At 40.4% G+C, this 23,428-nt stretch overlaps 1 protein-coding gene across 9 annotated transcripts in view; it reads right to left on the bottom strand.

Moving 5' to 3' along the window:
* SYDE2 (synapse defective Rho GTPase homolog 2) overlaps positions 1 to 23,428 on the bottom strand; it is a 50,327-nt gene that overhangs the window by 2,503 nt on the left and 24,396 nt on the right. For 3 of the 9 annotated variants that reach the window (XM_054038452.1, XM_054038444.1, XM_054038450.1), the window contains exons 3-7: positions 21,405 to 22,504; positions 17,441 to 17,567; positions 8,097 to 8,278; positions 5,535 to 5,766; positions 4,699 to 4,773 (exon numbers count right to left, since the gene is read on the bottom strand). In XM_054038452.1, the coding sequence (XP_053894427.1) occupies positions 4,699 to 4,773; positions 5,535 to 5,766; positions 8,097 to 8,278; positions 17,441 to 17,567; positions 21,405 to 22,504 (1,716 nt within the window). The other 6 variants (XM_054038445.1, XM_054038451.1, XM_054038446.1 and 3 more) reach the window with 5 other exon arrangements.

Genomic DNA, 23,428 nt, shown 5'->3' with positions numbered 1-23,428 from the left:
TACTGCTAGTAGAGACCAGCAACGAAAGGTTGTCCATTTATTTCACTCTACTTTACATACTCAAAACATGCATTAATACATGCAAACTTATGGCCAACACATTCCACTATTATTTTTTTCTGCCATTGTCTGACATCACTTAGATTAAAAGGAAAATCTAGTGGAAGGCCCAGTTTTGAAGATTCATGCCATATTTAATCCGCAACTGAAAAAGTCTATTTAAAAACAGAAAACTTCCAGAGCATTGATTAACTCACGCAGTTGAGTTAATCACCATCTAGCTATGGTCAAATAAAAGCAAACAGCTTAGCTCACAGGCCTCTTCCAAACTAAATGGTGTAACAAAACACAGGCACAGCATGTAGAGGTTAAAAACACAATAAAAATACCACTTCGAGAAACACCTAGAGAAGCTGAAGGCACATCAGAGTTGAACTCTTGCATTTCTCTTTTGTTCGAAGTTTTATGCACTACCAATAGAAGCTCTTTTGTATTAATTTATCTAAGCAGCCATAATTCCATGTCAAAGATAAAATACACTCAAACAGGTTTGACGGTTTGTTACCTGAACTCATGATTACACAGCATAAGTTACTAAGACTCCTCCTCTGTTATCGGCTTCCTATGGTAAACAGTACAAATATTTTTACTGACCCATGCCTCCTAAATATCTGAACTTCTTTCTGCTGTGCAGTAGACTATTACCTCTTGAAATTAAACAAGCAGGTTATGCATTCTCTAGAAATGTAGCATACACAAATACCTTGAGATCAGGAAGATTCCAACTCGGTCTCTTTTTAATTAATGTCCTCTATATTTAAGCATAAAAACGGCCATATTGGGTCAGACCAAAGGTCCAACCAGCCGAGTATCCTGTCTACCAACAGTGGCCAATGCCAGGTGCTCCAGAGGGAGTGAACCTAACAGGTAATGATCAAGTGATCTCTCTCCTGCCATCCATCTCCACCCTCTGACAAACAGAGGTTAGGGACACATAAAGGTCTCAGTCCCGGGAGGTCTCAAATGTTCTCCTCTCTGGACCCATAACTGGTCTCTATGCAAGACATTAGTCTCATTTTAGGTATACCACAGTAATCTTCAATAACTTTTTTGGCTTTTTGTTTTATTTTACATTAACAAAAGTCTTTCTGTTTGGACTTTGCTCCATTAAGATGAAGCGTCAATGGGTTAACAATAACTTGCCAGCTTTACACTCTCCCACTGAACAAGGACCATTTGTTTTCACTTGGAAAAATAAGGAAATCGAAGTATTGCACAACAACATGTTTATTATCAAATTTGCTAAATCTACAGGAAGATTAAGCTTAAGACACTAGACTGTGCTCTTTCCTTCTTGAGTCAAATTCTTTTTTACCCTCAGAAGAATGATTTACATTTAAGCATTCATATTTTACTTTAATTTCACTGTAGTCATTGTTCTGCACAATTCTTGTAAACCAAAGGTACTGTACATTATTGGTTCAAATCCCACCTTAATTTGCGACTAGAAATACAACCCATGTTTTCATTTCTGTAGGCTGAATTAGCCAAACCTATAGCAGGCAGCTCCAGTATTAGTCAATGACTGTTGAGCCGTTATGCTAAAGCACATCCACGATGAAACAGGTGTACATTTGTTACATCTTGAAGGAATGGGAATCCTGGCCCCCTGAGTGTGGAGGCAGTGCCATGACATGATCATTGTCCGACCAGAAGAATATGGAAGATCAAGCACTGCCATTTATCTTTTTGATAAGCAGCTGTTCCAGTTCTTCTGATGGGGACATCCCCTCAGGCCCTTTGACTGGCTTCATAAGATTGCTGAGACAGTCAGAAGTAACACTGGCTCCCCACAAAGTGCTGGTCTAACGGCTGAGAATATCTGACTGGCAGTGAGCATTAGAAATTTCAATATCCAAAACAAAATACCCCAAACCGAACAGATGAGAATTTGCAAACTTATACTGGGTTATTCTTCCGCTACACAATTTAAATTTCCTAACAAACTCATTGTTTCTATTGCCAGGATATAAAGCATAAGTAGGTGCTCACAGACAGATGAATGCTGCAGCTGTTGTAGACCTTAAAATGGCATTAGCCTCCGGTGCAGAGTGATTTTGTGCCAAACATTTTTGGCAGCAGCAGCACTGATCCTAGTGATATTCCCAGGGTGGAAGTTATTTCTTGTGATAGTGATAAAGAGGTATGCATGAAGGCTGAGTCACTGTCTGTCCCACAATATTATTTATACTGATCAGTATCTAATGTAGTATGGGAAACCTTGGGGTACTTTTAAAAAACACTTCTCCATGGTTCTTCAGAAATTTGGAATTTTTTGTGGTAATTTCAAACAAGCCTGCAGAAGACTCACGTTTCCCTCTACTTGTTTATTCATCTCACCCCCTCGCATTTCACAGCTCCACCCAAAGACAGATTACACCTTCTCAAACAATTCTCTTACTTCAGTCAATCATTCTAAAGACTCTCAACAGATAATAACCAAAGTTACTAGCTAGATAAAGCAGCACCCACTTTGAGATCTTCCCCCAAGAAAATGTGAGCTAGGGCTGTGGTTCTCAAAGCCAGTCCGCTGCTTGTTCAGGGAAAGCCCCTGGCGGGCCGGGCCAGGCTGGGCTGTTTACCTGCTGCGTCCGCAAGTTCGGCTGATTGCGGCTCCCACTGGCCGCGGTTTGCTGCTCCAGGCCAATGGGGGCTGCGGGAAGCGGCACGGGCCGAGGGACATGCTGGCCACCCTTCCTGCAGCCCCCATTGGCCTGCAGCGGTGAACCGTGGCCAGTGGGAGCCACGATCAGCCAAACCTGCGGACACGGCAGGTAAACAAACCGTCCCGGCCTGCCAGGAGCTTTCCCTGATCAAGCGGCGGACCGGCTTTGAGAACCACTGAGCTAGGGTACAGCTGGTGGAGTTACAAGATTAATATTTAAAAACTTGGATTTCCATATACTTTTACTTCAAAATATATTAGTAAATATATTTGTGATCTTAAAAAACAAAAACATTAATAAACTTTTGAAGTTCACCTTTATTCCCACTTATGTAGTTATGTAATAAACTGCAGACTGCATTCATTGTGCCCATATGCCTGACCTGCACTTTGTCTGCTAATCCATCTCCCCCTCCAGGAGAAACACTTAAAACGGTTTCAACTTAAACTTAAAATAGTTTCAAACGGCCATTAACTTTTATTTATTTATTCTTGCACAACTTGCCAGAGAAATATTTAATTCTGTCTTTCACACAGTCCTGAGTTCCAGGATTCCTTCCTGGTGGTTTCTGGAATTAAATGCTTTCAGAACCATCCAGTGAGAAATTGGGCAGCTCTCTCTCTGTTGCGAGTTGTCTGCAGATAAAAAGAGCTGGAGAACCACTGCTATATATCACTGGAAAAGGGGAGATTTCCCATTTTCTAAAAGGTATAGCATTTTTATTCTATCCTAAGCAGATGATAGATATCAACCTTGAATTCAATTGTGACATGATGATGTATGGGGAAACTATTTTAGGTAAATTTTTAGGTTTTGTAATAATTATGATTTTCCTCTCCTTCCAGGTCCTGTATTTTGACTCTTGGTATTAAGGATTTATTGGCAAAGGGATACACAAATATTTATTCTCAAACATTTCTGAAACAGATTTTCTGTAATAAGCGTGGCATATGCAGAATATATGATGTCCTTCATACTTCACTTATACCTGAATCACTTGCCATCCTGAACACATGCCACAACATACCCTCAGACATTTCTTGTAGATCTGCTGTTAATCTTACATAAAAGAACAAGGATTTCTTCTGTTTGAGTTAAAAAAATAATCTCAGTTAGTTTAAACCTCATATCAAGTAGTTTTATCCCATATTTCAATGGATACTTTAACGCAAATCAAAAGTTTCCTAAGAGGCTTTAGTATGTCCTAAAGGCAAAACAGATGAGAAAATATTTCATGAAATCACTATAGTTAACCTCTGCAATCTCAAAAATAAAAATGTTCATTCTGTGCACATTTGAGAAACACGTATTAACAAGCAGGTAGGTAATGGAAGAGATTACTTCTGATCACTGTCACAAATCAGATTACTATGAAACTAAGTGGGCTTCACTGATTGTTCATGTCAGGAAACAAGAGATATAGCAGACCTTCATCTTCCACCCACTTACGTATCTCTAGGTGACTGATGGATTCTGTTGGCCAGGGAATATTTAACTATTATAAAAAGATACTAAAGACCCCCCCGTAATTTTCTCAAACTCCAGTTTACAACCCTGAGACTACAATAGCTGAGCCTGTTACTGTGAATTACTGCAGGGTTTTCATAAGGGAAGACGCCAGCTCAATAGCTAGCTACTAAGCAGGAGAAAAAGTTCAAAAATAATTTATAAGGGGCCTAATCCAAACCCCACTGTAGTTAATGCAAGTCTTTCCATTGACTACAATGGGCTTTGATCAGGTCTCTGAATACCTTAGGAAACGAGAAGTTGGCAACATCCTTCTACCTCTGAAGCACAGATCTGAACAGAACTATGTCCTTCACTTGCATCCTGGCAGGTTCATTAAAAATATCGAAGTTTCACTTCCCTTCTACTAGAGCCTGTTCCCAAGAGCTGCTAAACACATGAAACCTGCAATAAGTGAATGGGAGTTATGGGTGCCCTGCACCCCTCTCAGAAACTGGCTCATTACCTATCTCCGCAAAGCCTTCTGTTACATAGTTGTACAGATGGCGTCTCAAATTCTGTCTGGGTCTTCTAGCCACTACTGTAATACAAACAACAATAATTCAGCAGGTCTGTCCATGCAATTTAAGAAGCCATAAAACCAAAAGAATCTATACCTGTTCAGGCCAAAGTCGGTAAAATGCCAAACACAGCAGAAACCTGAGTTAGGTCATGTGTAGGAGCATTACCCCAGTAGGTGAGGTTTTTGACCTTTGTCTATTTTTATTATCATAGTTGCTTGAGAACACTACACAAAAGGCACTAAAACAGCTTTTTGTATGTGCACTTTTAAATCTTGTCATTTTCATGTGGTAGAGAGATCACCAAAGCACAGGATCTCCCACTAAATTATACATTTTAATAAAACAACAGTTGGATACAATAGATAATAAAATTACTGTGGTCTCTTTTATCACCAAGTTGTATGTTGTGACATATTAACCTATAACTGAGAAGTATCAGAGGGGTAGTCGTGTTAGTCTGGATCTGTAAAAGCAGCAAAGAGTCCTGTGGCACCTTATAGACTAACAGAAGTATTGGAGCAAGAGCTTTCGTGGGTGAATACCCACCCATAAATCCAAAGAAGTGGGTATGCAGCCACAAAAGCTCATGCTCCAATACGCCTGTTAGTCTAGAAGGTGCCACAGGACTCTTTGCTGCTATAACTGACAAGAGTCCCAATACCGTTTGTATACCCTGTAAACCACACTCTATAGTCACACAGTAAAAGATTTGGTTATATTTTAGGATCTGATGATGTTGCTTTCTCATCAGACAGAATTTTTTCATAAACTTTATTACCTGGCCATAGCTGGAGCAAATAATGAAGAACTTCTATGTGTTTTTTGAAGTCCAGGGCACTAGCAAGCTCTTCTGAATCTGTAAAGACTCTGTTATTATGGTTTGAGGTCTCCTGCCTCTGGCTCAGTAAGACAGGCCCAAAACACACAGCTAAATTCTGGCACGTCATCTTATTTACTTCATGATAAGACGCCACCAATTTCAGGTGATCCAGCAGCATCTTTAGGGTTGCCTAAAATGAAGAGTTAAGTTTCAGGTAACTAGATAAAGCAAAAATACAGTCCATTATTGTCCTTTGGCTGTTGTTTAACAGTGCTATTTTCAAGGGTACTTGTCACATATCCTATAACACAATCACTGCAGTATCTAAGCACTGAACATCAAGTTGTATTGGACTCCATTACAGTGCAGGCTGGTTAAGACAGATGTCTTGGGTAAAAAATTTCTCTCTTACATGACCTCTGATCTATGTATATAGATTTTCTTACAGTGAAAAGAGGACACCAGAGAAAGGAAAGAAACTGAAGAAGCAGCAGGGACACAAGAAGTCAGTCTGGCTTGATAAAAATTGGCCTCTATCCCTGGCCACCCAGGTATGCCTTAAGTGGAAATGACTTATTAGAATTACGTCTTTTTCAGCATTCAAAATGCTTAGCTTCCAAAGATTCTTTTGCAAAGGGGCAGTGTCTTTCATTTAACATTAAGGACTAGCTTCGGGTGCTTTTACTCATATTGTCTAGCTCCTTACCCCAGTGGTAGTTCCACTAAACAAAGTGGGACTAGAAGAATACAATACTACTCAACATGCGTTATAGATGGCCGAATCTGGCCCTACATGAATTGAGAATTCTTTAAAACTGCTGGATTGTCAGCCATGGACACTCAAGTCCTATGTACTACACCCCGTAGTTAGAAGGGCAACTTCTAGGAATAGTTGTAATCTTGAAGAAAAGGGCTTTGTTTATGAATGTGCAACCCCATAAACACCCCAATAAGGGGTTAGTATCTGCTCAAAATGTTCAAGGCTGCTCCTTTAATCTCTCCTGAAGAACGCAGATCATCAGGAAGAGAGAATGGTACCTCAGGCAATACATCACATACTCATAGGATGGGGTGGCCAAACTTACTAACCCTCCGAGCCGCATACGATAATCTTCAGAAGTTTGAGAGCTGGGTGTGCCTGCCGTGGCTCAGACTTCAGCCCGCAGGGAGAGGAGTGTCGGGGCTGAAGCACTGAGCCCTGGCAGTCATGCCCCGTGGGGCTGAAGCCCCACCAACACGCCGCAGGGCAGAAGCCACAAGCTTCCCCCCAGCCCAGTGAGGTAGGTGGAGAATGGGGGGAGGTATATGGAGGGCCTCTGTGAGCTGCACTTTAACTGCAAAAGAGCCGCATGCGGCTCAGCCACCCCTGCCATAGGACGTGCACCTCTGAGAGCAACGGTACTGTAATGTTATGTGTTAAACCGTAGGACCAAGAAGTTAAGCAGCCTTTGAACTATCAGAGAACAGAACAGATGTACAAACACAGAAGCAGGACCTGCTCCTTTCACTACCTCAAATGCAGTCCTCCTCGATGGAGAATGAGCATTCATTTCTGCAACACAGACTAGCTGCTGTCCATGGGATTATTTTATTTATTACTGAAGCATCCATCCTGAATTCTGGGCACTTTTCAACACAAAAGTGAAAAACCAACAAACAGCTGGCAATCAAATCAATAAAAATTTCTTAAAGGAACATTAATTCATCTTTTAAATTAAGGTAATAAAATACTTAACAAGCACATTTGCTGGTTAAAAGTTAAACATTTACTATGTTCTACTTTGCATAAAAGCAATTTGCTTGTCCCTTTACAGTATACACATTAAACAATCGAGTCAGTTTTCATTCTTTAGTTTTTCTGTTAATAACCTTTAACTTTTGCTCTTGTAAAATCTATTTATGCCAACAGTAAACCAGGTTAACGTTTTATTGCACTGTTGTTAATAAATAATAATAATAATAATAATAATTCAGCAAGAGGGATTTACAGAGTGCCTTTCAGACTGAATCCTCCCACAGCACTCCACAATCTATATACAGGGTTCACTTTGCCTGTCCAGGATATGCGGTTTGCAGTATTCTCTTGGATGGAACATGGCAGCTATTACACTACAACATATGGTAGCTTATAGTCCTATCTCATATGTTTAGAGGAGAAGAATGCAGTTACTCAGGTAAGCATTGGCTAGGATACCCAGGATAACAAAAATGGCGATGGGACTTCAATACAGCTCATAGTCAGGATCTCCCTTTTAACAATTTTAAAAAATACCCATATGCCATTTTTAATTCTATTTTGTACACCGGAAGAGGTAAAACACACAAAGTACAAGTTAAACCCAGCAATACAGACCCTAAAGTAAAAGACAGCTTGAAAGTGTTATCTATCAAGTGGGTATTTGGGTTACAAACAGAAAACATAAGAACTCAGAGGCATTTATGTGTAGTCTAATAAAAAGAGTTCCTTCCCTTTCTGCAACTGGTGATTTATTATCATTTTAGCTGTCCAATAGTACTCACCTTTTCAACATCTGGCAGACAATCAAGAAGGGCCACCGTATGCTCAGAGTCACTTGGGTCATTTTCACAACCGCTCGCTGTCATTTTCAAGGGATTTTTCACCATGGCATCTAACACTGTTTCATACAACTGCTTAGTTATCAGGGGAGAGGGCAGCTCTCTTAGATAATCCTTGAGGACACCTTCACAAAAGAGACAGGAACAGATGCATTTAACAAGCTGCAGACTCTCACATTACAGAATTTCTTGGGAGTGGTAAGGCACATAACCTGCACTCCTCCTATAAGAGGACTGGCCAGGCTGTTTTCTACATCTTACATTTGCAGGGAGGAAATAAGAATAGACTAAAATCATATTATTTGGGGAGCTCCCAAAGACTTAATTACTGGGAGTGTCATTACCCGATGATGGTATTTCATTCCTTCACAACATTTTGGGGCTCTGGAAACTTTTTCAAGTATGCTTATAGCACTATTAGTACTAGACTTACCGCAGACCTCTCTCTCTTTTATATTTACTATAGTATCTAGCAAGGTGTGGGCAAACTACGGCCTCCAAGTTGGATCCAGCCCACCAGCTGTTTTAAATCTGGTCCTTGAGCTCCTGCTGGAGAGCAGGGTCTGGGGCTTGCCCCGTGCCAGCTGGGAAGCAGAGTTGGGGGCTGCGCCACGCAGCTCCCAAAAGTAGCAGCATGCTCCCTCTCCCCGCAGCTCCCACGCTTAGAGGCAGCCAGGGACCTCCGCTCTGCATGCTGCCCCAGTGCCAAGCACTGCCCCCACAGCTCCCATTGGCCAGGAACAGCAGCCAATGGGAGCTGCAGGGGCAGTGCCTGCGGACAGGGAAGCATGTAGAGCTGCCTGGCCGTGCGCAGAGCCATCTGGCCATGCCTTGGCATAGGAGCTGGAGGGGGGACATTCCACTACTTCTGGGAGCTACTTGAGGTAAGCGCCGCCCACTTACCCCTTGAGGTAAGCCTGCACCCCTGAGCCTCTCCCTGCGCCCCAACCCCCTGCCCCAGCCCCGATCCCTGTCCTACACTCTGAATCCCTGAATCCCAGCCTGGAGCATTCTCCTGCACCCCAAACTCCTCATCCCCAGCCCCACCCCAGAGCCCCACCCCCGCCCTGCACCCAACTCTCCTGCCCCAGCCTGGAGCCCCCTCCCGCACCCTGAACTCCTCATTTCTGGCACCACCCCAGAGCCTGCATCCCCAACCAGAGCCCTGACTCCCTCCCGCACCGCAACCCCAATTTTGTGAGCAATCATGGCCCGCCATACAATTTCTAGTCCCAGATGTGGCCCTCAGGCCAAAAAGTTTGCCCACCCCTGATCTAAGCTCTTCGCAATCTTTAAATGAAGATCTCTTCACAACATCCCTGAGAGGTAGGAAAATACAGATGTGGAATAGATGAAGCTGCAGCATCCCAGACTTTAGCATGGGCTGTACAAACCTGTCCGGAACCCTGGGTAATTACCCAGGTGGCTAGCTAGGTTAAATCACAGCCTGTGGTTGCAGTGTACACATACCCTCAGTGATTTGCCCAGGAAGTTTGTGGCAGAGCAAGAATTAAACCCAGGTCTCCCAAGCCAGTCCCCATCCATTGAACTATCCTTCCTCTATTTTTGCACTGCCAGTATACAGAGCACTTTAGAAACTGCCGATGTTGTGCACAGTAGGTGCAGTAATGACTGCTAACATGAGAGCATTTTTCTTCTCCATGATAAAAATCTCTCCAGTTCTAACGGGTCACAAATGCATTCCACCAAAACTTGTCATACGCAATTCATACTAGTATAAAATTCACACACAAGAATGAAGATTAATTGCTTTATTCTGAATCAGAGCTCTCTTTCTCAGACATTTTCATAGTCCAGGTCACACTAAAAATTTGAAAACACCTTAAATACCCCCATTAAATGACAGAACTCTAGCTGCCCCAGAATGAGTTATATTTCTTTCTCAATACAGGATTATTCATACAAACAATGCTTCTCATTGGTGTTCAGTGCAAGTTTACAAGTTCATCAAAATTGGGAGTCTGCCCCCACTGGGATAAGATTGCTCTCTTGCTCTTCCCCAGTCCCTTTTGTTCTGCTCCACGCTACTTGCTGGCTCTGCTGCATGACAGTGCGATAGAGCCTTTGTTAGGCTCTCAACAGTGCTATTTATTACACCAGCTCCTCTGCGTTGGTGGTTCTACCACCTTCTGTAAAAGACTCTGTCCTTCCAGAACAAAAGCAGTGCAGTACTACTGTCTAGCATTATTCACAGCCAGAATAGCAAGAAAGAAAATAGAATAAGAGTTCTTAATTACTCGAATAACTACTTTGCATTAACTTACACTGAGGCCCACAGACAGTGTTTTATCCAGGTGAAGGCACCAGAGGATGCCTGACATATGAAAGGTGCCAGGTACTCCCAGAGGAAAGATGTATGTATGGGGTGGGCACATGCACACATGGAAACTGTATGCTATCAGTGATCTCATCCACAGCTCTCTCAAGGGTAAGTTGGAGAATGTCACTTCGGGATCCTGCCATTTACAAGAAGTAGGGGAGGAGCAGAAAAGAAGCTGCTAGTAGCCTTCGCACACATCTGCTGTCTCAGGAAAGGGAAGGGAGAGTTACAGTAACTAGGAATGACCTAAATCTCTCTGCTACACCAAAGCCTAGTGACACATGGCTTCATGTGTGCCTGGTGATTAATTCCTTTCCTATTCATCTCATTGTTTCTTATTATGGTTTATAAAATATGCCTGATTGTGAAGTATCACTAGAAGGCCATGCTCTGTGAATTAACACTAATCCAAAGCAGTAAAGAGTAGCCAATCCCTCAAACAAAAACATCAACCCCACCCAACGTCCCACTTTCTAACCACCTGGAGCACTTACAGCTGCTGCACTAGTCAATAAGTAGATCAATGGTCACAGAATGATACGGCTACAGCAGCCATTCCCATTCATTGACATTTCCACTCATCACCTCTTTGGCAACTATATGTCCAAGCCCAAGAAGTGCAGAACTCCTGCAACTCTCACTAAACATAAGAATGTATCAAGATCACAGGGCTTGGCTACACTAAGCAGCTTTCAGAGACAAGGCTGTGTCAACCTTTGGAGACCGCAGTAGGGAAAACACTGCCGCGTGTTTACACTGTCAGCTGCAAGCGCACTGGCATGGCCACATTACAGCTCTTGCAACGCCACAAAGAGCAGTGCATTGTTGTAGCTATCCCAGTGTGCAAGTGGCTGCAACATGCTTTTCAAATGGGGGGGGGGGGGTGGAGTGTGTATGTGGGGGGAGAGAAAGTGTGTTTTGGGGGGCTGAAAGTGTGTTAGCATGCTGCCTTGTAAGTTCAGACAGCAGCATAGCCTCCCCGCCCCCACCCCCACACAACAGCAGCATTCTACACTAATGGTTTGCTTTGTCCTGGAGCAGATAAGCATGCCGGCTGTCAGAAACGGAGCTTTGAAAGGGGATATCTGCATGCCTGCAGCCAATTTCAAAACCACAAGAAGAGTGACCACTTGACTTCAGGGGATTATGGGACATTTCCGGAGGCCAGTCACAGCACAGTAACGCAACACCTCGCCCACACTGATGCCCGGGCGTTTCAGCCAGGGCGTAGCAAGTTTTATGCTTCTCAAGGAGATGGATTACCAGGAGCGCTCCAGCTGTAGAGTACAGACACTCTACGTGCCTTTTCAGTGTGGACACACCGGGAGTTAGGGCGCTTGGAGCTGCTTTAATGAGCTCTATCTTGCAAGTGTAGCCAAGACCATGCAGGACATGCAGATGACCATTTATAAAAGTAATTTTGGAAAGGATTGGGGTAGAGAGGGAGGAGGAAAAGGAGAAGAGAAATGTGATTCTGTGGGATGCCAACAGCCAGGAAGCATTTCACTACACCTGCTTCTCTATGAGCCTCGCCATCTGTCTAAAATAGAATCGAGGGCAAGGGCAGCGGGGGAGTGGGTGCGGGGAGTTAACCTCAGCAATTGCAAATTTTTGTAAACAGGTCTAAACTCCTGGCTAATACTTCAGGGTGATTATTATTTCAATTGCTTACAGAAAAAACAAGAGCACTAATCATAGCCACTTGGAAACAACAAACACACGCCTGGTATCTAGAAGCAAAAAAACAAAACAAAACAAAACAAAAAAACCCCCCACAGAATTACAAAAACAAAGAAACCACCTAAAGATGTGTAGGTTTTACTTCTCTCTCCACCCTACCTCTTTTACCACTCTCATTTACAAAAATTTAAAAAAAAAAAACACTCTGTGCTACAAAATGTCCAAGCACAGTATATCATGCAAACAACCACTTTAATTAAGATACAAATCAGTTAGACCTATTATAATCTGATATTTCATTTTAGTTAAAACTCCTTTTATAAAATGTTACCATAATTAACCTAATAAATGCAGCCTCCACTTTGGTTAGTAGCAGCACCTGGCATGAGAGAGCTGGAAGCAGGAAATAGAGAGGTATAATTTTAAAGTATCTGCCAAACATAGGACATGTCACTCCCCAAACCAGGACAGAAATACCATCACTTTTGTGTTCTTTAACAAAGCCAGAGTTGTTACAAATCTCAATGCAAAGCCTGCTCTATGAGCCAGCTGTAAAGTAAACCGTGTCACTAAATATTTTGTTAAAAATTAATTTCGCATAAATACAGAGAGTGGGGAGATTTAGTTTTTCCTCCTTAGATGGTCTTCATACGTGGAATATAACTATTACAACTATTATCAATCTTTGTTCTTATTTCTTTGAAAGAAAAGTAAAAAAGGAAAATGTACTGCATTGAAACAATTTTAAGAAAGAACAGTCAAAATTGTAGCAAGTCAGAAAATGTGAAAGCAAAGATTCCAGGAGCAACATTAATTCGCCCCCCATTACACAAGTGTACTATTTCCTAGTCCTACTTTGCTGATTAGTGCAACATGGCCAAATTAACACTGCCGTTGAAAGCACAGCTGATTTGTTCCAGCTTTAGCTGTATAACTATCAGGGCATTAATAGTTTTTAACATTAACTCTCCAAGGTTTTTAAAGCCTATAAATAAGAAAGAAGAAAAGAAAGAACGGGCAGAGTAAAAAAAAGGGGGGGGGGAAATCTAAAGCCTTTCAGTTTGAGAAGATTATAAACTCCTTGAGACAAACAGTCCACACTTGAAGCCAAGTTCTGCTCTTGTTGAAACCAATGTGAATTTCAAAATTTACATCAACAGGAGCAGGCTCTTACCCACAGACATGCTAAATGGGTGTGCATTCCTCAGACATGCATCTAAGTTTAAGTGCACACTTCCTAACTGAAAGAAATGTTATATCATGCACACTCAGTACACACTATTCAACCCAACGTATATTTAAATCAAAATTTTTACTCTTCCTTTACATTTGTAAACACATGTCCTTTCAAGGATCCATCTCAAGATTCCGATGACAGCTTTTTTATTGCATGGTCCTCTTCAAAAAGCAAGGCTGTTATATATTCCTGGTTTTTATATATATATATATATATATATATATATATATATATATATATATATATATATATATATATATATATATATATATATATATATATATATATATATATATATATATATGTGTGTGTGTGTGTGTGTGTGTGTGTGTGTGTGTGTGTGTGTGTGTGCTGTCAAGCAATTAAAAAATTAATAGCGATTAATCGCACTGTTAAACAATAACTGAATGCCATTTATTTAAATATTTTTGGATGTTTTCTACATTTTCAAATATATTGATTTCAATTATAACAGAACACAAAATATACAGTGCTCACTTTATATTTATTTTTTATTACAAATACTTGCACAGTAAAAAACAAAAGAAATAGGATTTTTCAATTCACCTAATACAATATAGTCCATAGTCACGGGACCAACCTCTCCCTCTCCCCTCACCCCACAAGATAACTTTCTCTTACTTCCTGAATAACAGAATAGTTTTGAGCCATGGAGTGCCCTTTGACCTCTCAATCCTTTTGCTGTTCCCTTTGCTAAATTAGCCCTGTAAGAGGCTGCAGTTATTTTTATGAATCTAAGCTATGCTCTCCTGACTGCCAGCTCACTGCTGCTTTCTCCTTCACACAACCACTCACCACACAGAACAAATTTAGACAGCAAGCAGAAACCACCATCCACTTCATTAATTTCTCATTTTTCTGATCCACTGAACTGTTAACCGTATTACATGCTTTACTCAGAGATCTGAATTCACATGGATGGAAGCAGACATGATGCAACAACATTACTACTGGCTAGTTCCTAAAAACTGGCAGCCCATTTTATTTTGAGCCACGAGCGTGTAAGCCAGTGCCAGTCTCAAGAGCATTTCTCAGTCAAACTTAATCATTAAATGTTCATTCCTTAGGCTTTGGAGAACTGTCAAAAGAAAAATATCTTCATAATGTTTTGAAAACAACAGTGCTGCTCAAATTTCAATATGGGCCCACATAAAGCACTAGTCTTCAAAAAGAGCTAAGATTTAAGATTATTCATATTTTAGGGAACACATGATTTGGCTTATTAAGAAACCTGTTCTTCATCAACAAAGAGATAATGTAGGTGAATATGCACTAACAGATACTTACAAATAAGGATGGAAAAGTATGCATGATGCCTCTGATATGTCAGCAGGCATTAGAGGTTCATCAAAGACTGAACTGTTTAGCTTGTAACCAGTGATAGAACTGGCTACAGTTTGGGGAAGGTAACTAGTTCAGTGTGCAGACACATACAGCAACCCTGCCAACTGTTAGAGAACCAGTGCATCACGAGTCTCAGAACTGCACAGTTGAAGAGGTGCTGTAGCAAATAATTTTTTAAATGCGATTCCTTAAAATATGCTTTTTCTTCAGAAACAGAGCAGCATACATTTTATAACGTATAAAGAAGCATATCTGATTCTTCCTTAAAAACAAAGATATCAAAACTGTATGCCTTATACCTTATAAAAATAAAAGTCAAATGCAAAAAATGAAGAAGCTGCAGTAGTTCAAAACAAGAAGTCAGGAGTACAGGAGACCCTGCACATTCAAACAGATGTAGCTCAACAATCAAGAACAACAAAAGCATGCATCAATGTATTTTGCAAAATTAAAGTGATCTTTTGTATTTATCCACAGTATTGTGGGATTGTGCTGGAAGGACCAAACTAGTGCAGCTGCAACACCAGGGCTTTCTTTCTACACTTAGCACTATCCCAGGTCAAACCTAAGCTTAAATCAATTATAAGAAATACTTGAAGTAGTGAGGTGCACAGGTAACTGGATTGCTATGAAATATTTAGGGTTGTCAATTTTGGTTGGACATATTCCTCATAATTTCATCACATGACATAATCTTTAATTAAAGATTAATCTTTAATTCCTGTAGACTCCAGGACAATCCTGGAGGGTTGGCAACCCTAGAAATATCACTAATTTTTCTGGGTGTGGATATGAACTGTTTCACAAGTCTTCCATGTGTCTGAATTGCTTCTGTAATTGCTGACAGTTTATAGTATATGAGGCTTTATATTAAGGTGCGAGATGCTATTTCAATTTTTTATTGAGCCAAAACTTGTCTTAGCAGTACATCTGTTTGGCCATTACTTAGTTACAGCCCACTATTAAGCTGTTGGTTTCTGATGTTTGACATAATTAAACTCTTGTTTCTATGAGTTAATTCACAAACCTAAGCAACAACAGTCATCTACATTTCCAGTGCTTGCTTACAATGATCAAGAGCAACACAGGACTATAACAAACTCTTGTTGAAAGAAACTGGTCCTAAGAATTATCATCACTTTTTTCTTGTGAATTTATTAAAAGAAGTTAAATCAAAGAATATTTTAAAAGATCTTGATGAGTGTTCATTGTGCAACCTTTCAAAATAAAGAATATATAATTAAATCCAGTATCCTGCCTCTGGGTGTAGCCAGTAACTGGCAAAAACCAACAATGAAACTAGCCAAGTAAACAGTAAATAGGGTTGGTCAAATTCTATTCTGCAAAGATATTCTTTAGCAAAAATTAATTGCATAAAATCTGCTGATAAAGTTTTTCTTCTACTCACCCACCCTTAGCAGTAAGTTACTTTTTTTAAATATGCATAAAATTGAAAGTTGACTGACAATATGTTGGAAATTAAAGTACAAACAATTAAATAACACAACTGTTATTTCTTTACAAGTGACAGAGGATGTTGTAGCCCAGCAAAATTTGCACCAGGGCTACCACATGCTGAGTAAATTTTCAAGCCCTGAATGTATATGAAGGAAAAATTCCATTCCAATTTCTGCAGGCAATCAATTTATACCATGAAGCTTGAAAATAGATTAATATTTGTTATGTAAACTAAGGTTAGTCATAAAATTATTCCACCTTTTAAAAAAACAAAGATTCCTACTACTAAATGTTACAGGTGAAATACACAGTATATACCACAAAACATTCTGGTTTATTTCCAGAAGGCTATCCAAACTAAGACTCTCATCATAAAAATTGTCTCAATTCTCCAAACCCTTACCAGTAATCCCACTGAGTGGCAGGACTACACAGACAGATAAGACTTTAGATAAAATCAGCCCCAAATTAATTTTCTATAAATGACCAACAAAAAAAGTATGCATATGATCAGGTTAATAGACAATTATTTCCCACTGCACACCTTGAATTTCTATGCACTATTCACTAATCTAGCTCCCACATAAATCAATGGAAGTTTTGCTATTGGCTTAAATGGCAGCAGGATCTGGCTCTAAGGACCCAATTCTACAAGGCCTTATGGACGTGCGTAACTTTCTGTATTGTGAGTAGTCCCATTGAAGCCAATGGAATTATTTGTAAAATTAGCACAAGGACTGGGGCCTAAGCTCGTAAATAAGACAAGTTTCTTTGTACTCTCCCGTTTGGCTATATCCACATGCTGTCTCTTCTCTTAAGATTATAGGATATTGGGAGCAGGGACTGAGTTTTTGTTCTGTGTTTGTACAGCATCTAGCCCAATGGGGTACTGGTCACGACTAAGTCTCCCAGGAGCTATCACAATACAAAGAATAAATAATCTTAAAGGTTTGGCACACCACAGAGACCTCCATTCACTTCAAACCCCTATCCACAACTCATTACACTGTTTCTCTATCACTGGCACATCTCATTTTTACATGACAAAAGTTAGGATTCATCTTCCCTTTCTTGTTCAGCAAAACAAAGTGTAGCTAATGGATTTGTCTGTGTGACTCTCCAATGAGCCATTTTAAAGCACAATTTTCTTTATTTAGATAGAGATTTCTCATAGTTATATATTAAAAACAAAAGTAAGTGCATTACCTGTTATCACATTAATATCTGGGTATTGGTTTTCACAGAGAGTAACAGCCTTGCTATCCCTCTCAAACGCCTCTCGAAGCTCTTTCTTGACTGCTGCTGAACCACATAATCGGTACAGGCCTACAACCTAGAAGTAAAATCATGGCCACACTGTGACATATTACCCATTACAGAGCACTAAGTAGTGCTACTCAGATAACTGGCATGAAAAGAATGAGATGTTTTACAATGTCTTCTGTTAAGGATGAAAAAATGCTCACACCCAAAAACTTACTTAAGTAAAAAACAAAAGCATATGGCAAAATCTTTTAACGTCAAACAGCAACATGTTATCAATACTGTACAATGTCCTCAGTCTGGGTTATAATAATAAACAAATAATAATGTTCTCTACAATACTGAAACTCAATCTCTTATCAGTTTGTTTCTATGGATGCAGCTAATACCCACAGCCACACATATTGAACCATTATGTCTTTGACAGAAAGTGATTTTTATTAAGCTATTGGTTTATCATTGAGTCACTCAGGAAGAGCACAAAAAGGTTTCCATGTACCCATAGCAGATGCTAGCAATGTTCTGTTTAAGAATAAATGTTTTAATAAACTTTGATAAAAAGTTGCAGAACTTAGTGTTAAATATTAGTGTAAAGCACACAACTCCCTCCCCAAAAGACTATTCATTGTTACACACCCACACACAAACCCTTTTTATTGACAAGGAATGGGAATAATGTCCTAATCAACTTCAATGATTTTTATAATAATTTGTAAAGGAGAACTAGAACAATAAACTGTAATACAAAATGGAAAAAAATTATCAAGTCTTTACATTAATCTAAGTGCTCTTTGCTGCTCACTTTCTAGTGGCTTCTTTAAAAAACAACAACTTCCACACTCATTTTCTTCTGTTGTGATACACAAACTAGAACTCTGATCACATTTACTCTTTATAACCACTGATGAGTGGGTGTAATCTCAATGAATAATGCAAAGTTGTGCAGGTGAAACTGCAACCCTCTTGCTACTCTGCTTGTTCAGCTCACCGCTTTTGTGCTAGTGTAACTGTTTAATTCCCAATACGTTAACTCCTTCGAGTGTAAGCAGAAAATAATTTGGATTAGAAAATTGGTCTTGGACTTTGTAAGGTAATTCTACAGATATTAGTCTATTGATGATTAATAGGCCCTTCAGTAAACAAGCTTCGTACCTGTGAAACACGGCCACAGATTATGCACATTAAGAAACAAGGATATGCTGTAAATCAATTTACAAAGAAATTATTTCGATTTTATTTTGTTAAGTGAGTAATTTAGTATTGACACACTTGCTTTCACAGCAGTTAACTATATCATTACCAATATTTAATTATATTTGATATCATATCCACTGGGATATCAAGAGACAACAAATGTACTCTAGCATCAGGTAACCAAGAAACAAATTTGAGAAGTGTTAAGATATTACGCCAATATATACATTGTTTCAAGTTACATGAACACTTTTATACAAAGCAGGAGGTTATATTTCCTAAAGTTATCTAACACATTCAAGTACATGGGAACGGTATCTATACACGATTATCATGCATCGAAGAGTATTTGGCGCATATACTTCTACCCGCTCTAACTTGATATATTTATCATTTTAAAAACAACTTTGTATTTTGGTAACACCCATTCTCCATACACTTCTCAAACATTAAAGAACTAAACCTAAAACCTAAGAGTGAGAGAGTTATTTTGATCCTTAAGTATCAGAGGGGTAGCCGTGTTAGTCTGAATCTGTAAAAAGTAACAGAGGGTCCTGTGGCACCTTTAAGACTTCTGTTAGTCTTAAAGGTGCCACAGGACCCTCTGTTACATTTTGATCCTTATTTTACTGACTGGTAAACTGACTTGTTTACCTGCCCTGTCCGCAGGTTCGGCCGATCACGGCTCCCACTGGCCGTGGTTCGCTGCTCCAGGCCAACGGGAGCTGCTGGAAGTGGCACAGGCCGAGGGACATACTGGCTGCCGTTTCCAGCAGCTCCCATTGGCCTGGAGCGGCGAACTGCGGCCACTGGGAGCTGCGATCGGCGAACCGGCGGACGGGGCAGGTAAACTGGCCCGGCCTGCCAGGGGCTTTTCCTACGCAAGCGGTGTCCCAAGTTTGGGAAACACTGATCTAAGGCTACAGAGTGAGTCATGAGCAGAGCAGAGACTAGAACCCAGGAGTCCTATATTATATATGATGGCTTATAAAAAGGGGCATTTGTTTGACCATATGCTAATGGTCAAATAAGTTACCTGGATCCAAGGCTCACTGATGTACATGAAGAGTTAAGAAATGAAGGCAATGGATGTTACATCCATATAACTGAAAGCAGAAATTAGCAATGTATATGCAGATATTAGACAAACACTCAACTATTAGCCATAAGGTTTTACTATCACAGCTTGTTAAATCATCCAGACACCAGTGACATTAGCAGAAACACAAACTTACATTCTGTGTAGTTCAGTAAGAAATCCAAGAAGTTTCATGTATAGATAGTCAAATGTGAAATTAACATGCACTGTACATTTAATGTTCTCAGTCTTGTTTGTACAGGTTGAAAAATTACATTTCATGCTTAGAAGCACCAGGCACCTGAAGACAATTTAGATCCCAATTGTTCAATGAACAGTAATGTCTTGATTGCCCGATATCATCTGCATGACTAGATGCTAACAAGCAAGTGCTGTGGTAAAATCGGAGTCGCATGATCAAAGTCAAAAATGGGAGTGGTGAAACCATTTGGCCCAGAACCATTCACCAAAAATTGCACAATTTTTAAAATGTAACAAGCCAGGGGGTGTGGCTACTTCTGAATTGCAGGGCTCATCAAACAGAAGCGCACACCTTGAATGAAAGTGTGTGTCAGAGGCTCCCAGGCCTCACACATGTTATGGAGCACTATGTGAAAGTTGTTCTGCTAACTTCAATTAAATTGGCCAGAGGAGAAGTCTGCCATGAGAACTGTGCACCTTCCTTACTTTCGAATTTTTTTCAGCGTCTACAATTGGAAGTGTTACTGGAAGACGAAGATATCATGATTCTTTTAACACATTTTACAACCACTAGACTTATCAACCATAAACTATACAAGATGAACAAAAGACACTGCACAACACTACTAGATTTTAGAGTTTATCTTACAATTTTGGGGTCCCCCCATGAAGAAAGAAAGAAAGAAAGAAAGAAAGAAAGTGTGTGTGTGTGGAGGAAGACAATGAGAGTTCTGTCTCCTTTTTGTCCAACTGCCAGAGGGGTAGACCAGACTTGGCCTGAGAAGTTTTTAGTCTATTTGGGGGCTTCCCAAGCAGTAGCTTGTGTTTAAAGGCAGACGTGTTATGTATAGCAGCATAAATAAAGGAAAGGCTAAGGGACAAATCAGAGTCGATCCTTCACATTTTGGCTTGTGAATGCATTTGCTAAACTGAAGTTTTGCCAGGATGATAGCAAATAACTTTATTTTAGATGGCACAGTGCCTGAATTGTGGGTGTTTGGGAATTTTATATCTTTTCAACATGTATGCAGCAGAAATAGTCTTGTGGAATGAGCCATTCTTTGGAAGTCAGGAAGTGGTGAGTCCTAACCCCAACGCTGCCTTAACTGAGGAGTTACTCCAAGTGCCATATCTACAGTTTTATTTATGTTCCCATTGTCCTAACACACCACTGGGTCTGAAGCAGCTGAAAATGCTGGGTTCACCCAGCCTTACTGTTCCTCACCACGTTACAATGAGCAAGGGGAGAAATTTACACACTGACAGCAATAAAGTGATGAGATCAAATAAGAGAAGAAGCAAAGAAAAAAAGACACACTGTGGGAAACATACTTACTGTATTGCCTTGCTCGCTGCTCAAATTCTAAACATAACAGTGCAAAAGGAAATTCAGCCACATGATATAGGAGAATTTTTTTAAAGAGTTTACAGTACCTGGCAGCCTCTCTTTTCAATCTCCACAATACATTTCTGCATCAGAAGCGGTACCATCAAGCCCACGTTTTCCTTCTCAACAACTTTTCGAGCATCTACTCCAAATATCACTGGCTCTCGATCTGCAACTAGACCATCAAGAGAATTCTCCCACTGTTCTATGAGAGTCAGTTTGACATAAATAAGCCCTCTGGGCTCCAGTTTGACAGCCAGCTGATGCGTCTTTGTCACTCGAAAAAGAGTGGGGAGAACCACTGTTCCGTGACAGCAAACACGATTTTTCCGTGGGGTAGGCTCCCAGCTGAAGACCACTAGTTTTAAGTGCTGGCCATTTTCAATTTCTATGTTGAAAGTGTGGTCCATATCTAAAAAAGTCGTCCTGCATGTAAGCAAGGCTGTTCTTGCTTTGTTTACTGAATCTACCTGAATTGCACAAAAGACATCTTTTGAGTCCATCCGCGGCGGTTTCAAATCTTCAGCACCATAGAAGTGAACACTCATGAGTCCGGATATGTATTGGGAACATTTGGGTTGATCAGAAAAGCTGTAATGTCTAAAGGCATCAATGTCTATTTCAGTTTTATTGCTGTTACTTGGAAGGGTCTCTTTTCCTTTCCCAAACCTGCTTACAGAACCGTGTTTACCCGATTTTGCTATAAGTTCAGGAGAGTCTCCATCACTGAGATAACCACCTTTACTGGAGGATTTGGAACTCCCACTGCTTTTCTTTTTGTAGCCGTGTTGTGATGATACACTACTGTCAAGATGGTAGCGACTTATAACATTCCTGCTAGCAGCTGCTGTTGCGTTTCCAGAAGATGGTAAAGATGTGGCTTGGCTTGTATCCTGACAGTCACCTTTCAGCAAGGAAGAAGGATTATCTGAACTATTAGAGCTTGAGGTTCCTTTGATGCTCAGCTTCCTGCTGAGTTCTGGCAATTTTTTCATTTTCATTGAAAGTTTTCTCACAGTTCTAGGAGATTTTATTTTATCAGGGAAAGGCCAATTAATTGATCCTCCTTTTTTCAAAGGATTAGGACTTGGAGGAGAAATTTCTGTCGCTCCTGCCTCAGCCTTGTTTGCAGGTACGATTCCAGACCCTTTAAAAGAAAAAAAAATAAAAAGAAAAAAATAGGAATGCATTTTTAAAGTTGCCCATTAACAACAGTTAGCAGAAACAAAAAACTGTGAACTATGGAAGAAGTTAGTTTGTCAATATTCAATAAATATGGGATCTACTTAGACAAATATTGTGCATCACTTAAACAAACGTAAGTATTTCTGCACTTTGCGGACTTTTTCAGCCAAAAGTTGGCAGAGGACAGTCAGAAGCTTGATTCTTCCCATTCTATTGAGGCTTTGGCTAACAAAACAGAATTGGTGCAAACAACATATAAACAATTCACTCATCCCACATACCTGTGTAGTACTCCATCTGTTTGTACAATGTATCCTCACACAAGCTGACTTGACTGCTTCAGCAGGGTACAGATGCCAGGTAGCCATGAGTTTAGAAGGGAAGACTGTGGAACACTACAGATACTCTTTCCTTTGAGTACTGCCACTTCCCTTAGACTGCTCAGGAGAGCATAAAGCCTGCAGTGCTCTGCAATGAAGTACTACAGAGGAATCCTCCTCAGTGCACACATCTTTCTTCTTATTCTCATAAGAGCCCTGCCTCTGTCACTGCAGCTGAGAACCCTGTTCCATTGTCTCCCCCTCCCTCTCAGTGAGTATCAGAACACTATTCCACTACAGGCAAATGGCCTTAAGTACATCCTTTCTCTTGGCAGCTACTCTGTCCCCCTCACTCTGCAATGACAAGAAGGAGATTGAATGCACATATGAACAGCCATACTGGGTCAGACCAATGGTCCATTTAGCCCAGTATCCTGTCTTCCAACAACGGCCAGTGCCAGGTGCCCCAGAGGGAATTAAGAGAAAAGGTGATCGAGTGATCCATCCCATCACCCACTCCCAACATCTGGCAAAGAGAGGCTAGGGACTCTGAGACCATGGTGTTG

This window comes from Malaclemys terrapin, chromosome 8 (assembly GCF_027887155.1).
Source record: "Malaclemys terrapin pileata isolate rMalTer1 chromosome 8, rMalTer1.hap1, whole genome shotgun sequence".
NCBI classification, from domain to species: Eukaryota; Metazoa; Chordata; order Testudines; family Emydidae; genus Malaclemys; species Malaclemys terrapin.
This window is presented reverse-complemented; position numbering and strand designations above follow the sequence as displayed.